General features: G+C 39.5%; 1 protein-coding gene across 2 annotated transcripts in view; it reads left to right on the top strand.

Annotated features, from left to right (window-relative positions):
* The first annotated feature begins 816 nt into the window (after nucleotides 1–816).
* Nucleotides 817–17,505, top strand: part of SAMD3 (sterile alpha motif domain containing 3) — a 73,507-nt gene continuing 56,818 nt past the window's right edge. Inside the window, exons 1-5 of one of the 2 annotated variants that reach the window (XM_025383650.1) lie at nucleotides 817–1,079; nucleotides 6,950–6,995; nucleotides 8,249–8,348; nucleotides 9,020–9,209; nucleotides 14,518–14,631. In XM_025383650.1, the coding sequence (XP_025239435.1) occupies nucleotides 8,270–8,348; nucleotides 9,020–9,209; nucleotides 14,518–14,631 (383 nt within the window). In that variant the 5' untranslated portion in view covers nucleotides 817–1,079; nucleotides 6,950–6,995; nucleotides 8,249–8,269. Of the gene's footprint in view, nucleotides 1,080–6,949; nucleotides 6,996–7,907; nucleotides 8,349–9,019; nucleotides 9,210–14,517; nucleotides 14,632–17,505 lie in introns of those variants that run through there. The other variant, XM_025383651.1, reaches the window with a different exon arrangement.

The following is a 17,505-nucleotide window of genomic DNA, read 5'->3' as shown; positions in this document are numbered from 1 at the left end:
GCTCCCCATGACCTACCCATCTGCATGCTCCCCCTAGGGGTTTGAGCTGCAGGGAACCAAAGAAGGGAGTCACACCTATCGCCTGATCTGTGAGGGCGTGTCCAAGTTTCACTTTGAGTCACACTGCATTAAGAAGACCCACTACCTTGTGTCCTCTTCTTCCTGTAGAGGTCTACAAAGTCAGACCAGCACTTAATGTAACAGATTAAGAGAGCCCAGCTTGACTGTACCAGCTGAGCAATATAGGCGGATACAGAAATCACCTTTCATGTGTTCTAACAAATGAGTACTTCCAAAAAAAATAGTTTAATAGCTGTAATAGTTTAATACTGTAAGTTCTTGCCACCACTCAGAGCTATAAAACATTCAACTATCACCTGCACTATCACGTACACACTGAGCTATGTAGCAGGAATTACATTCAGTCAATGTGTCTGCTAAATAAAGGTTTGTGCATTTTAGTTCAATGATGTAGCTACAAAGAAAATGAAGCCTGGAGACACTAGAACCTTCTGAGATACAAAGCTTTGAGTCTTTGACTTTGAATTCAACGTCTAAATTCCAATACATTATTATTATATCTGCCTTAAGATTGATATAGCAAATTTTTTTCTGGTTAGTGTTATTTCTTCTAGGAGCTTAAGAAAGGTAACTAAGGGAGAATTAAGTGCAGTCAAAGATATATTATTGTGAACATACATGTACATACATGGGTATTTGTCACACTTGTCAGAACCTTCTTCCTTTGAGAGGTGCAAACATTAGCTGTCTGAGATCCATCCTGTTTCAAATTTACCTTATGTGTACTGTGAGGCTCCCAGTCTTGCTGTCTTTCAATGGGGCAGCCACTACTCAGTTGCTGCCATTCAGAAATATGGACCCAGTATCACCAGAACTTTTGATTTTTCAAGAGAAACCAAGATTCCAGATTTGTAGGTGATATCTTCCATTTTTCAGATAAAACAAAGTAACCAGAACCATACCCACTAATCAGATTTGCCTGGAGGAGGAGAAGGTGCTCTCTCCTTTGATCTTCTGATCTCGAAGAGATGGACCAAAAGCCTCTCCAGCAGTAATCTGTAAATATCACTTTTTACCTTTTCTCTATAAAACTCTAACTTTTCTGATATTAAGATAAAATTCTTTCATTGAGAAAAATTTAAGAGTAGCAGATTACAAACAAAAAACATTAATTCCTCCAAATAGAGGTTGCTACTTCTGCCATCTAGTACATGCTTTCCCAGTCTTTGTGTAACTAAGCATTTCATTCTACTTTTATTTTATTCTTTCCACAAAACTGAATCATACTGTTTTAAATCTATTTTCATTTAACCACATCCATGACTGTTTCTCTCTATATTGTTCTTTTTCTAGATAAAATTTTTAATTACTACATAGTATTTTATTTTAAATATAAATTACTGTATTTCATTGGCCAATTCCTATTGTGGAAATTTTGTCTGTCCAATTTCTTCGCTGTTCTGACCATTGCTATGGCAAACATCTTTTGTGTTCATTTCTGTTAATGTCTCTAGGCACATTCTTAGAAATGCTATTTTGGGGTCAGAATGTAGAAATATTTTTAATGTTTTTGGCTTGCATTAGTACCCTTTGAAGTTGGATAGATTGGACTCAAATCACTTTTGCCTTTACAAGCAAAGGAACCTTAGGCGAGTTACCCTGTAAACTCCAGGACTTTCATCTATAAAATGGGAATAATATGACAGGGCAAGTTGTGCCACTTTATACTCCCCTTAGCAATGTGTAAGATAACATTTGACCTTGCACTCTTGCTAATTTTCACATTTTCCAATGGAATAAATGGAGATGGTATTTAATTCTTTTTATTGCAAATAATGTAGATTTTCAGATACTGGTTTAAAATTTTGTGCAAGGGTTACCTATTCCTATTTTTTTCTATTGGTATATTAATTTTTTAGTTGGTTTTATGGATTATAGAGTTGACCCTTGAACAACATGTGTTGGAACCTCTCATGCAGATTTCTTCTGCCTCTGCCACCCTTGAGACAGCAAGACCAACTCTCCTCTTCCTCCTCCTCCTCGTCAGCCTACTCACCTCGAGAAGATGGGTGTGAAGATCTTTATGATAATCCACTTCCACCCACATCGTAAATAGTAAACATGCTTTCTCTTCCTTGTTATTTGCTTAGTAACATTTTCTTTTCTCTAACTCATTTTATTGTAACAGTAGTGTATATAATACATATAACATACAAAATATGTGTTAATTGACTATGTTATCAGTTAAGATTCTGATCAACAGTAGGCTATTAGTAGTTAAGTTTGGGGGTAGTCAAAAGTTATATGCAAATTTTCAACTGCATAGAGGAGTCAGCATCCCAACCCCTGTGTCGCACAAGGGTCAACAGTAATATATGTGTATACACATGAGTTTTTCCTTTTTAGTCAAATCTATCAATATTTTATTTTTATTATGTAATCTTAGATTATTTTAAACCCTTTTTAATTTTTCATATTTACATATTTAACTTATCTGAGGAATTTATTGTGTAGGTGTTATGAGGCATTTTCCCAACAAAATGTATTGACTAATCCCTTCTTTGTCACCAATTTTAAAGATCTTTTCAGTACTTCCATATGAATATTTATGTTTCTAAGTTTCTATTCTGTTTCAATATCTGTTCTCTTTTCCTCCAGAACCATGCTGTTAATAGTATAACACTTTTTAACATCTGGAAGTGCAAGTCCTTTCGCCAAGCGTTTTTAGTTCTTTTTACCTATTTATTCTTCCACATGAAAACTAGTCTCATAGTAAGTAAAACATATAACCATGCATGATTATTAATTGGAATTTATAAATTAATCCAAAGGGAAATGACATCTTCAAACTATCAAGACTTCTCAGTCACACATCTAGCTTTTGACAAAATTCAATAGCACAGTTCACAGTTACCATCTCTGGCAAAACCCCCTAGGATTGTAATCTGTGTTGCTGAACTATAAGCTCTGGCTGTCAATGAGGCAGAAGCAGGGATAAACCATAAGTTTGACTCAAAGGCCAAAACACCAGGGTGTTTGTGACTCAAAGGTTCCAGAGTTCTGGGACTCTGGCTCATTGCTATTTTTGTTCATTAATTTAACTAAACCTCCCAGATAAGTGGCTGTTTAGTTTCTTTGAAAATACAAAAATTGACTGGGCACTGTGGCTCACGCCTGTAATCTCAGCACTTTGGGGGACCAAGGCGGGAGGATCAAAAGGTCAGCAGTTCAAGACCAGCCTGGCCAACATGGTGAAACCCCGTTTCTACTAAAAATACAAAAATTAGCCTGGTATGGTGGCACACGCCTGTAATCCCAGCTACTCAGGAGGCTGAGGCAAAAGAAATGGCTTGAATCCAGGAGATGGAGGTTGCAATGAGCTGAGATTGTGCCACTGCATTCCACACTCCAGCCTGGGTGACAGAGCGAGACTCCATTTCAAAAAAAGAAAAAGAAAAAAATATAAAACATGAAACTTAAGTTACTATGACTGTGCTCACCACTTTTTCCTTCAAATTTATTGGAGGTGTTGTGAATTACAGACAACTCTGATAAGTCTTGCTAGATAAAAAGAACCAACGGAGACACTAATCTTCACAAAAGTAAGATTTTAATAACTTAAGCCATAGGAAATTACTGATCTTGAATTCTTGTATGTAAAAAAACGGCTGTTTCAGCAGAATTCTCAATTGCAACAATGTGGAATCAACCCAAATCCCCATCAATCAACAAGTGGATAAAGAAACTGCTGTATATATATGATGGAATACTACTCAACCATAAAAAGGAATGAATTAATGGCATTCGCAGTGACCTGGATGATATTGGAGACTATTATTCTAAGTGAAGTAACTCAGGAATGGAAAACCAAATATCGCATGTTCTCACCCATAAGCGGGAGCTAAGTTATGAAGATGAAAAGGCATAGGAATGACACAGTGGACTTTGGGGACTCAGGAAAAGGTGGGGGAAAAGGGTGAGGGATAAAAGACTACAAATTGGGTGCAGTGAATACTGCTCCAGTGATGTGTGCACCAAAATCTCACAAATTACCACTAAAGAACTTACGCATGTAACCAAACACCACTTGTTCCCCAATAACCTATGGGAATAAAAATTTTAAAAAAATAAAATAAAAATAAATCCTTATAATTAAAAAAATGACTGTTTCATATGCTTTAGCATAATGGATACAGACAGCCCCTTTTGGTGTGTTTCACCTGCTTGGTGTCTGCAAGCTTTATAGATGTCACTCCCTTTCAGACCAGGATGTATGAAAAAAATTAATAGTTTTGTTCCTTAAATGTTTAAAACATTAATATAAATATCTATGTTTTCAAAAACGAAGGAAAATTGGTGCATGTATGAATGTTTAGTAAAGGCTAAGGCCTTCCATCTCATACACAATTTGCTTCAAGAAAGAATGCTTTTCTGTCATTTATTTGACTCAGCTGCCTAAATAATCTTTCCAAAGCATGGAACATACTCTCAGTTCAATGACTCTCCCAAGCTTAGGCATATCTATAAACTCTTAACATTCTAAGCCTTTCTGCAATCTTCAGACCCTGTCTCCTGTGGTTCCCTACCATGTGGTGCCTATTCCAAGCAGCATGGTCCTCCCTGAGGTTCCAAAACATGACTCGTTTATTTCTGGTTTTTTACTTTGAGTTCATTACATTGGTCCTGCTTTCTCCAGTTTTTTTGCTATCTAAACTATGTCCATTATTTAGATTCCAAATCAAGATCCATTCGCTTCCAGGACACTGTGGGAAACTCCAGCCCCAGAGTGCTTTCTAAAGCATCCATCATAATTGGCTGTATATCATATTCTGCTTATCTATGTATCTTATCTTCTTAGTAAGGCTTCTAACTTCTTTAGTGTATCATCATCCACCCCACTTTGGGCTAGCTATCTAGTCAGTAAACATCTTGGTGACTAACATATGCAAAGTATTTGAGTTGAATATTTCAGTGTTTATTTCATGTGGTCTGGCGATGGTTGGAAGAACATCATCAGGCCATAGTGGATGAGATGTTATGTTCCATTGGAACATCATGCTGCTATTGAGACACCGGAGTACGAAGAGGTCCCTGGAGAACCTCCAACCAGCCTGCGCACTAAGAGAATGGCATGGAGCCACGGAAGTTCACGCAGTTTGCAGCAAGGAGGACCTGGCCTCTCTTATCCTGGTGTGGGAACTTGGAATTCAATCTGTGAGATGAGAAGCATATACTAGCAGGACTCTCGCTCTGCTGAGAGCCAGTTTCCCCTTATTTTCCTTTTCGCCCAATAAATTCCATTTTTCTCACCCTTCAAAGTGAATGTGAGCCTTATGTTTCATGGCTGTGTGACAAGAACCCAACTCTTAGCTGAACTAAAGAGAGAGTCCTACAACACTATCACCTCCCATGGTAGCAAGGCTGCTACCCAAGAGAATTGCCCCGACATTGTTGTATGTGACAGCCACATCCTTATTTTTGTACCTCAATTTTCCTTCTTTTATACACGCGCAGCCTGGAACTGATTTTTGATAAATGTTTCGTCCCTTCAAGTTCAGCCATGGTAGGAGATACTTTTTCTCAGGGCAGAATGAGGTATTGATCCAGGAGACGGCATATGCCGCCAGCAAAACTTTTAGGAATCTTTTATTGTCTCAGCTTTTGGACTTCAGAGGAATAAAACTAAAAATGCAAATAGAAAGAAAGATGACAAAAAGTGTTCATAGTTTCTTAAAAAGTGCTCTTTGGTGGTTGATGTTTTTATGTTAGATTGCCCCTTGAAGATTATAAATCACATTCACAGCAGATGACCCTATAATCTTCCTTTGTAGTTTTAACAAATTTATTAAATAAAGCTTACCCATATTCAGGCTGCTTGAGCTAAAGTCTTACCTCTTCTTGGCTTTAGTTAGATGAAGCCCTGTAATACTTAATACAAATTTATTTTCTTGATTTTTAATTCAATCAAATAATGGAATGGTTTAGCAGGAGCATTCATACGTAATTCTTAGAAATTATTAATTTTTAAGAATTATTAATTCTTCTTAAAGAATTATTAATTCTTTAAGTCTTAAAGAATTATTTTATTAAAGAATACTTTAATTAGTAAAGTATTATTAATTCTTCTTAAAAATTATTGTGCCTTCAACTATTTAGGGATAATGCTTGCCTTCACATTTTGAAATATTTTCAGATGTTTCTGAAGCTCAGAATAAAGCTACCAGATATATCTTTTCTCATTTGATATATAGTTTATGCCTTCATGGTGTAGAAGATCATAAATAACATATCCATAATTTATGTGAGAAGAAGTTGTAACGTTACTACTCAAAAGATGTTACATTGTTTAGTCAGTGATACCGTTTTATAAACTCTCCAGAAAAACTACTGGGCAAAAACTATATGCTTTTTAATGTTATTATGTTTGTATGACGTTATAATTTAACCTGTTTTCTTTTTCCCAGAAGTAGAATTGTGGTAAAAATCTGCAAATTTAAAAATACGTGACCATTTCCAAGTACTCATTTTATTTTCAAATTTCCTTTTATCCATAGATGACTATAAGGCAGTATCTTCTGCTCTGCATACCTTTTTATCTTAGAGCTTAGAGAATTGTTTTATTTTTTCTTTATTTTCTATTTTTTCCCTAAGTCCTAATCTTCGCAAGGAAGCCAGAAGTGTGACAGAAAGGTGTGATTTTTAATTTACACCAGAGTCTCGCAGATAATGACTTTTCACACCCTGCTATTGCTGCTTAGCCTAGGGGAGGAGTTCTATGGCTACTGTTTGTCATAGCAAATTAAATCCACTGCTGAAATTCAGAAAGATGTTCTTCTATATTTAACCCTTGTTTTCAATTTTTCAAGTTGGTGTTTGTGAATACTTATGAGTATGAGGCCTAATACTTTGAAGTCTACCTGTTTTCTAGGAAATGATTCTTGAAGACTATCTTTCCAGCTTGTCACATATGCAAGGTAAACATCTTTCCCCTTTTCCACTATTTTAACTATAATGTTCGTAATTGTAACTTATTTAAATATACAAAAATGAAAAATACAATAGTTCTATTTAAAACTTCCATCAATAAAATTTAAATTCACGACTAATAAACATTTTTATCTTTCTTTATGATTCCATTTCTCCAAGAGTAGCTTTTTCCTTGGTCTTTATAGAATAGTCAGTATCTTAATGTACAAGTAAATCTATATCATTTAGATTGAGATTTCAAATTGACAAGTAATGATAAAAGGTTAAAATGTTTTAAATTTATTTCAGTTCCCTCCCCACCCACCCCGCCTCCAAGTCCATCAGAAGTCCTTTGGATTTAATTACAAAAACCAGAAATAAGCTTCCTTAGGGAAATAGCTTTAAGTTTTCTAAGTGGTTGGAGACAAGCGGCATGCAAAAATAACTGAAATAGTTAAAGAATGTATCTTGCAAACTTTGCCTACGCTTCTTTCACAATAATTATTAACATATTTAATTATTTTCCAATTTTGAATATGCCCAATTAAGTAAAAAATTTTCAGTCAGAGTGGTAGTTTATCCTAGTTATCTCACCAATCATAACAGTGTCCAATAGAGTTTTAGAACTCAGAGGGATATGTAAGAGTAGTATTGGAAGGAAGGACAGAAACATTCAGATTCTCCTGAGAAGTTTGGGTCCTACTTCCTCCTCTTGCTAAAGGAAAACAATGAGAAGCAGTAAGTTACAATCTCCTTCTCCTAGCTAGGAGAAGCAAGGGGTTAACCAGTCTTGGTTTACTAAGTATCTCTGTCAGGCTTTTATCTGATCCTTCCTCCCTTCCTCCCCTGCCCACCCCTTCTGTAAATGTCAACCACTTCCTGAGGAGCCTGGTACTGGTGAATTTCACACCTTTCTTTTCTTTGTGAAGAAACCTGGGTGTTAATGGTACAGGATTGGGTACCATTGTGTGTCTCTGGCTGTCTGTTAGTAAAGCTTAGGATGCCTGTGGAAAAAAAGTAGGAGAAGGTGAAGAAATCTGAGAAATGAGATACTAGGAAATAGTTTTAAATCAGGTCTTATTTTTAAAGTGAGTGTGTGTTTTGTTAGCAATTTTTAAATGTACATTGTAAAAATCGTAATTTTTAAAAAGCTTAACATTGAGAGTATAAAGGAGTCTAGCAAAGGAAGGGGCTATTAAAAAAGAATTAAGGCGCAATCAGAAAGAAAAGCTGGAGAATTCTCTGACCTTTTGCTCTACAGGTGTATTTACAGAAGACAGCAATGGAAACCTGGTCAGTTGAGCAGGTCTGCAGTTGGTTGGTGGAGAAAAATTTAGGCGAGCTAGTTCATAGGTTTCAAGGTGAGTTGTTTATACTTTCCAAAAATTTTAATTGAGCAACCTAGATATTCTGATGTCCTCTCTTACTGAAAATTACTTTTGTTGCCAAATGTCTGTGTGCATATAAATGTGGATGTGGGGTTGCTGCAGTAGAGAACTTTACATTTCTTTATGGACTGTAGCAGAGTTTCCACTTGAAAGTAACATCCACAGGAGAATATAGTGTTTCAAGAACTCAAATAAAATAAAGTCTTACTGGTCATTTAAAATACATATTTGATATATGCATTTAATATTGCTTTTGTTCTTAAGTAATACAGTATGTACTTTTTGCAGTGTTGGGTTTATAAGGTTGAATACCGGCTAGGAGGTATTACGAAGAATAATTTCCTTAGACTTTTTTCTTTATAAAAACAATACCAGTTAGAGAGAACTAGAATGGGGAGGGTGTTAATGTGGAAATAATAAGTTTTTTATTGTGATTCCATGTTCTGGTGCTTTCTCAGGACCAGGCATTGATTTGGAATTATGCAACATTGGAGTTCTGTCTTTGTCAAAAATATGGATCCATTTATAATGGCAGGGGACAAGTTTAGATGATCCTTTTATCACTAGAGGGAATTTTGCCTCTTCAGAATGCCTGTGTTTTGCCAGAAAGCCATGTAGAAACTAATTTTTTTTCTTTTTCCCAGAGGAAGAAGTAAGTGGGGCCGCTCTTCTCGCACTTAATGATCGGATGGTTCAGCAACTGGTAAAGAAAATTGGGCACCAGGCTGTTCTGATGGATTTAATTAAAAAATACAAGCAGAACACTCAAGGACTGAAGTCCCCGGAAAACCCCAAAGAGGCAGCCCTGGTCATGCAAACAGAAGCAGCCCGAGAGTGAGTATGTTCATAAATGGCCTTAATTTTTTTTTCCCAAGCTTTCCCAATGGTGTCTAGAGCATGACGTTTGGGTTTAAAGCCCTTTGAAAATTGTGATCAGTTTCTGCTAGACTGTATGTACAGTATTTCTAATATTTGAGCAAAGGACGTTGTAAAATTTTAAGAATCAAGAAACTTTCTTATACACCATTTTTTAAACACTGATTCCAATCATTAGGGAAGTCCTATTAGCAAGGAGTTTCTATGTAAAATGCTGTGGAACAAGCAGTTGAAATAGACATGTAACAGAAGGAGAAACGGATCCTGAAGCTCTGGTTTTAAGATCAGGCTTTGGAAAAGGCATCTTGATTGCTCCTTTGCTTTTCCCAAAACTGTTTATTTATTAATCTAGTTATTTATTTTCCTAGGATTTCTTAGAGTAATGAACTTATACTCTCCTCTAGTTGCCTTTACGATGTAATTTGCTAAACACATTATTGTCACATGAGTTTTCTAATTTTTTAAGAGTATCCTTATAATAATGAATACTATGAAACACCCCAAAAAATCATGTAGAAAAAGTAGTGGTGGCAGATAAAAGCTCTGAAGTTTGGGGATGGTTTTATCTGTTTGTTTTTTAATCACTGACTTCTGCAATGGAAAGAAATGATAACAGGATTTATAAGGCTGAAATTTTCATTTTACACATCCATCTATGCCCTCGGATCATTTCGGCCATTCTGATTTGATTTTTCCATTTTCAAGATTTTTTTGTAAGGTTTCTAAGATTAAATAAATTTTAAAGATTTTGATGATTGATAAAATCTATTCTGTGTTTTTACTTTAATTTTTTGAGATTAGATTGGTAATAATAAAGATTTCTCTCTTTCTCCTTGATAAGTAATATAATGGTAGAGACCTGACATAAGCAAGTTTATTTCTAGAATATTTGAATATTTGGGACATGGAGGGGAATAGGTAGCCTTGAAGGGATGGTATAGAGCTGGACTGGAAATTCTACTAATTGATTTTTTTTTAAAAAAAGCTTTTTGGTTTTTTTGGAGATGGATCTCAGTCTGACCCCCAGGCTGGAATGCTGTGGCAGGATCATAGCTCACAGCAGCTTCGAATTCCTGGGCTCAAGCAATCCTCCTGCTTCCGCCTCCCAAGTAGTTGGGATTACAGGCACTCAACACCATGCCTGGCTAATCTATTTTTATTTTTTTAAACAAATGGTGGTCTCACTATGTTGCCCAGGTTGGTCTCCAACTCCTGGCCTCAAGCCATCCTCCCACCTCAGCCTCCTAAAGCGCTGGGATTACAGGCAAGAGCTGCTTCGCCCGGCCTCCAGCTGATTTATTTGAAGGATTTCTAAACATTGTTTTGGCATATCTGTGTAAAAGAGGACACTCTTGAACATGTAAGTTTTGATGAAGTTCCCATTGCAAGCTTTTACTCCTTCCCAGCAAGGGAAGGGTAGGAACCTGAAAGAGAGATCAAGGTAATTTCCTTGCATTTTGGGATGAGTAGGACTTTTGAGCTGGAAGTTCCCTTCCATTGAGTGGAATCTTGATATTGCCTTAGGCACAGCTTAGAAGAAAACAGGCAGTCTTGTTTCCACTGCAAATCGGTTTGTAATGTTCTCAAGCAAAAGAGAACTGGCTGGACTGCCAGGAAACCTGGGCTTCCTTCCTGGTTCTACCACTGACTTGGATTGATTATATTAAATGTTGGCATTCCTGCTTCTTCATCTGTACATTGTGAAAAGTAATATGGTACTTACCTCCTCTTTAATTCACACTGATGTTAGAAGTATCACAATCTTTGAGCAAATCTGTCCTTTTTCTCCTAGACTAAAATAGTCCTGTGTTAAATAAGAAACTTTGTTAACCGGGTTAAGAAAGCTAGTTTCAAACATGGCCAAGACTGGGACCACTGTTTGTCTGGGGATTTATGAGTGGGGACTTTGCACTCTACCCACAAGCAGCTGACTCACCTTAGGGATTTGTTTGTCTTGTATTTAGATTAAATTCTTCTGGTGCAGCATTACAATTGCATGTGAGAAGAGAAAACTTACTGCTTTATATTTGATTAAAATGCTTGTTGGTTGTATTTGCTTATTGTCAAATGTATTTATTAACTATGTTGTCACTTGACAATCATCAAGTGAGAATGATAGTAGAAAGAGGCATGAGAATACGCTGTTTAATTAAACCCCCTTAGAGAGTGTTTAATAAAGATAGGAGACTCGGTGTACATAAGAACCCTGAAGCTAGCTATCAAGACACCTGATTTCAACCCCCTGTCATGATATCAGCCCCTCATCCAGCCTTGGAAATTTGTCTGACCCCTTTTAGTTTTAGCTTCTTCAATTGTAAAATGAAGTAGGTAGAATAAGTGATACTTTAGGTCCCTTCTAAAGAGTCTGTGATGGCATTCTAGATCTGAGATAGCTGATAGGTTTCCGTTTGAGTAGATTCCCATTAATGGCTAGTGGTTGCCTGTGTGAACCCAAAAGTCTCTGAGACAGGTCTCAATCAACTGAGAAAGTTTATTTTGCCAAGGTTAAGGATGCAGCCATGACACAGCTTCAGAAGGTCCTGATGACATGTGCCCAATGTAGTCAGGTACAGCTTGCTTTTATACATTTTAGGGAGGCATAACACATTAGTCAGTGTAAGATTTACATTTGTTTGAACTGGAAGCTCAGAACAACTCAAAGCTGGGGCTTCCAGATCACAGGCGGATTTAAAATTTTTCTGATTGGCAGCTCAGTGCAGTGGGTCATGCCTGTAATCCCAGCACTTTGGGAGACCAAGGTGGGCAGATCACTTGAGGTCAGGAGTTCGAGACCAGCCTGACCAACATGGTGAAACCCCGTCTCTACTAAAAATACAAAAATTAGCCAGGCATGGTGGTGGGTGTCTGTAATCCCAGCTACTCAGGAGGTTGAGGCAGGAGAATTGCTTGAACCTGGGAGGCAGAGTTTGCAGTGAGCCGAGATCGTATCATTGTACTCCAGCCTGAGTGACAGAGCGAGACTCTGTCTCAAAAAAAAAAAAAAAAAAGCCTGGCGTGGTGGCTCACGCCTGTAATCCCAGCACTTTGGGAGGCAGAGGCAGGTGAATCACGAGGTCAGGAGATTGAGACCATCCTGGCTAACACGGTGAAACCCCGTCTCTACTAAAATTAGCTGGGCGTGGTGGCGGGCACCTGTAATCCCAGCTACTCAGGAGGCTGAGGCAGGAGAATGGCATGAACCCAGGAGGCAAAGGTTGCAGTGAGCCGAGATCCGGCCACTGCACTGCAGCCTGGGTGACAAAGCAAGACTCCGTCTCAAAAAAAAAAAAAAAAATTCTGATTGGCAATTGATTGAAAGAGTTATTATCAATAGAAATGTCTGGGTTATAAGGGGTTGTGGAGACTAAGGTTTTCTCATGCAGTTGAAGCCTCCAGGTAGCAGGCTTCAGAGAGAATAGATCATAAATGTATCTCTTTTTTGTTTGAAATGGAGTCTTGCTTTGTCTTCCAGGCTGGAATGCAGTGGTGCTGTCTCGGCTGACTGCAACCTCTGCCTCCCAGGTTCAAGCAATTCTCCTGCCTCAGCCTCCTGAGTAGCTGGGCTATAGGCGCCAGCCACCACGCCTGGCTAATTTTTTGTATTTTTAGTAAAGATAGGGTTTCACTGTGTTAGCCAGGATGGTCTTGATCTCCTGACCTAGTGGTCCACCTGCCTCGGCCTCCCAAAATGCTGGGATTACAGGCGTGATCTACCATGCCTGGCCCATAAATGTTTCTTATTAGACTGAATGTCTGTGTTGATGTTAATGCTGGTCAACTTTTCCTGAATTCTAAAAGGGAGGAGGGTATAATGAAGCATGTCCAATCTTCCCTTCCCATCATGGCCTGAACTAGTTTTTCAGGTTAATTTTGGAATGCCTTTAGCTGAGAGGAGGGGTCCATTCAAATGGTTGGGGGCCTTAGAATTGTATTTTTGGTTTACACCTGGCCTTTTTTTTTTTTTAATGGAGTTTCACTCTTGTTGCTCAGGCTACAGTGCAATGGCATGATCTCAGCTCACTGCAACCTCCACCTCCCAGGTTCAAGTGATTCTCCTGCCTCAGTCTCCCGAGTAGCTGAGATTACAGGTGCCTGCCACCACGTCCAGCTGATTTTTGTGTTTTGAGTAGAGACAGGGCTTTGTCATCTTGGCCAGGCTGGCCTCAAAATCCTGACGTAAGGTGATCCACCTGCCTTGGCCTCCCAAAATGCTGGGATTACAGATGTGAGCCACCATACCCGGCCTGGCATGTTATTTTAAAAAGGATTTGTAGGCCACTTCGGGGCAGGATATTTAGCCTCTTGTTGATACCTCAGCAAATGATGGGGATATGAAATAAGTGGGCATATTTGCAGTTGCTTTTTGGTTGTTGTTCTTGTTGAAACTGGTAGAAAAATCATTGGTCAGGAAGGTGAAAAACTGAGTTCAAATCCTGGCACTGCTACTGAGTAGCTCACCAGGAGTTGCTTTGCCTTCTAGGCTTCAGTTGCATTACTTGGAAAATGAGGGAGTTAGTAGAGTGTATTTCTAAGATCATGAGGTTTCACAGATAATAAAATGTCTCCCAAAGTGGCAGAGAGCAGAGTAGGGATCTGAAAGTTTACCATTTAATTTTGCCAGACAAGAATATTAGCTAAAAAAGAAACATTCTACGATCACCATCATTTCATAAAGGAAAATATTATCTTTTTTGTGTGTGTGTGTGTGAGATGGGGTCTTGCTCTGTAGCCCAGGCTGGAGTGCAGTGGTGAGATCTCGTCTCACTACAAGCTCCGCCTCCCGGGTTTACGCCATTCTCCTGCCTCAGCCTCCCGAGTAGCTGGGACTACGGGCGCCTGCCACCACGCCTGGCTAATTTTTTGTATTTTTAGGAGAGACGGGGTTTCACCGTGTTATCCAGGATGGTCTCGATCTCCTGACCTCGTGATCCGCCTGCCTCAGCCTCCCAAAGTGCTGGGATTACAGGTGCGAGCCACCACGCCTGGCTGGAAAATATTGTCTTAATGCCATTTAAAAATAGGATAGATCGGTGAAAACAGCATTATGAACTGGCAGCAGTCTGCCTCCTGGCACGTAGGAACCAATTAATTAAATGACGCCAGAGGGGCCTTCTTTTCGTTCTCTTACTCATGAGTCTAATGTGGAACTTGGAAGTGGACACAGACTATGATACTTACTCTGGGCTGGTGCTACCCTCTGAGCTGCTGTGAGATCAATGGTCATGTCACCTGTTGAATAGTGCCTGACCCACCTCTTCTTTCTTCGTTACAGGGATGAAGAGTCCTCTAGTCCAGCCAGCCATGGGGAGCGAATGCCATCTTTCTATCCAGCTGAAAACCTTGATAATGAACTAATTGACCAAAGAGTATTGAAACAGAGGTGGGGATACCAACTTTAAGACAGTTTAAAGCCAAATAACATTCTTCTCTATTTCTTCTTGATAAAGTTTCATATGTTTAGATGTATTTCTAATTTGAAACTTTTTGTTTTCCTGGAAGGGAATATATTTTTATCCAGTGATAAAGATATTTGGTAAAAGATGAAGATTAAATTTCCTGATCTTTGTACTGGAAAAGTGAAGTTTTAGAATGATAGTGTACATGTTTCAAGTGTACATTTTTAAGGAAAAAGAGGATTTCTCTGTGATAAACTCTTCAAGGTGATTGGCAGTAGTCACAAAGATGAAATTTATTCAGTGAATAATGTTCTATAGAGTATCCCTTGGTGGAGTTTGAGTTTTGAATTTTGTAGTTGTTGCTTTAACTTGACTCTCCCGTTAGAGGGAGGTACGCCATTTGCTTTATATTCCAGTTGTTTTGGTAAACGTTTCCTCCATGTTCCTACACTGGGTTTTACATAGTTTAATATTTCAATATATGGATTACAGCAGAACAAAGGAAAACGGTAGACTTAGAGAACCACATGTAGGATTTGGTGCTGAGATGGTCATAGGTAAGATGTGATACGGAGGTCACAGCATCCCCTAGAACAGTGGTTCCCAATCTTTTCGACACCAGAGACTGATTTCATGGAAAACAGTTTTTCCGAGGACTGGGGTCGGGGAGATGGTTTGGGGATGAGTCAAGCACATCCCATTTATTGTGCACTTTATTTCTATTATTATATTCTAATACATAATGAAATAATCATACAACTCACCATAACATAGAATCAGTGAGGGCCCTGAGCTTATTTTTCTGCAACTAGACAGTCCCATCTTGGGGTGATGGGAGACAGTGACAGATCATCAGGCATCAGATTCTCAGAAGGAGTGCGCAAGCTAGATCCTTCACATGCACAGTTCACAATAGGGTTTGCGCTCCTATGAGCATCTAATGCTCGCTGATCTGACAGGAGGCGGAGCTCAGGTGGTAATGCCAGTGATGGGAAGTGGCTATAAATATAGATGAAGCTTCGCTCGCTCACCTGCTGCTCACCTCCTGCTGTGTGGCTTGGTTCCTAACAGGCCATGAACCAGTACTGGTATGTGGCCTGGGGGTTAAGAACTCCTGTCCTAGAGCATTTCACAGCCATCCCACCCAGGCAATCCGTGCATCCATAACTCAGATTACCTATTGTCTCCAGCCACTAACAAGCAAATGGAATGCCTTAAACGTAGTTCATTGAAAAGAGAGACTGTCAGCTTGCACAGAAAGAATAATCGGGCAATAGACAAGAAAGGATGTAGTTTTCACAAACCATTTACACCATCAGCTCGTTTTGCCCACACAGCAGTTCAGAAAGGTGGGCATTATTCTCTCCTTTTTGTAAATGAGTACACACGAGATTTAGAGCAGTCAAAGGGTTTCTAGCTATTTTTTCGAAGTGGGCTGTTACTGCCTCAGCACAGGACCTAGCCACCCTCAGCATGAAAGCTCAGGGGACTGGGCAACAGCCTCTGACTCAGGCCTGCAAGGTCCCAGCAGCCCTATGAGCGCAGAGAAGAGCAGCAGCTTTGATGAGGAGCTCCTGCAAATGGGCTTTGGCTCTGGGCTGTCCTTTCTGCTCTCTTTCCCTCTCTTCAACCTTGGACCCCACCTCCAGCCCCACAGCCTCGGTGCCTCAAGATCTCCCAGTGTTAGGGCCCACTGACTCTTGTTTGGGGTGGCGACGAAGAAGGTGGAAGGGCATGTCCTACGTGTGAAATTCATTGCCTTGGTCTTCCTGGATTGAACTACGATTCAGAAAGTGGAAATCCATTTGTAAAGTGGCTTCATTCCCCTCCTTCCCACTCATGGGTGCTTGCTGATTCCTAGAGCTTGCCTGTGATTGGCTCCAGGTGCACGGAGTAAGCCATGAGCTCTCCACTACCCCTTCCAACAGGAAGCTGCTAATTGCAGCCAGTCACATGTCTATAACTGTGGAAGTGTGAGTAGAGTTGAGGAGAACTGTGATTAGACCCAGTGCTACCTACCCTGGTAGCACTGTCTCTGTATCCTCATCTGCAAAATGGAAATAATAATGATACTTTCTCATGGTGCTGTTTTGAGCATTAAGAATAGAGAATGCCTGCCAAGTTCCAAGCAGAGTGGAAGCACACAGAGGACACTCGGTGTACAACCATTTCTCCAGCCCTGCTCCTGGAGGTGTTCCTGCTTTCCTTAGGGTGTCTTTTCTCTGCCTACTTAACACAGCAGATAAGGATGCAACCTTCTATACCTGTAGGTCTTCTCTTTTCTTTTTCTTTTTTTTTTTTTTTTGATGACATGGGGTCTCACTCTATCACCCAGGCTGGAGTGCAGTGATGCAATCAGGGCTCACTGCAGCCTTGACCTTCCAGCCTCCGGCAGTCCTCCCGCCTTAACCTTTGGAGTAGCTGGGACCACAGGTATGCACTACCAGGCCCAGCTACTTTTTTTAATGATGTGTAGAGATGAGATCTCGGTGTGTTGCCCAGGCTATCTTTCCTCCTTTCTAAGCCCTCTAACATTTGGTCCTCATCATGCTCCTGTGATGCTGGCTGGGCCGGGTTATTCCAATTGTTTTCGCATGGCTCACTTAATGGCATTTCACATTCTTCATAACACCTGGCAAGGGGGAGGAGAAAAATAGGACTGGCTAAGAAACTGAGAGAAGTAGAAGGGTTTGGAACCTAGAAGTGACACGCCCCTATCTTTATCTCTGGTCGTAAAGTCTCTCCTAAGCCCTTTACTTCTCTGTTTACCACCAGCTGCCCATCTCTGCATGCTGTACCTTGGGGTTAATGTTTCAAAAAGTAAACTTATCTTTCCTGCCTTCGTATGTATTTGGCAG

The sequence above is a fragment of the Theropithecus gelada genome, chromosome 4 (genome assembly GCF_003255815.1).
Source record: "Theropithecus gelada isolate Dixy chromosome 4, Tgel_1.0, whole genome shotgun sequence".
NCBI lineage: Eukaryota > Metazoa > Chordata > Mammalia > Primates > Cercopithecidae > Theropithecus > Theropithecus gelada.
Note: the sequence above shows the minus strand (reverse complement) of the source record. Positions and strands in the feature narration are given on the sequence as shown.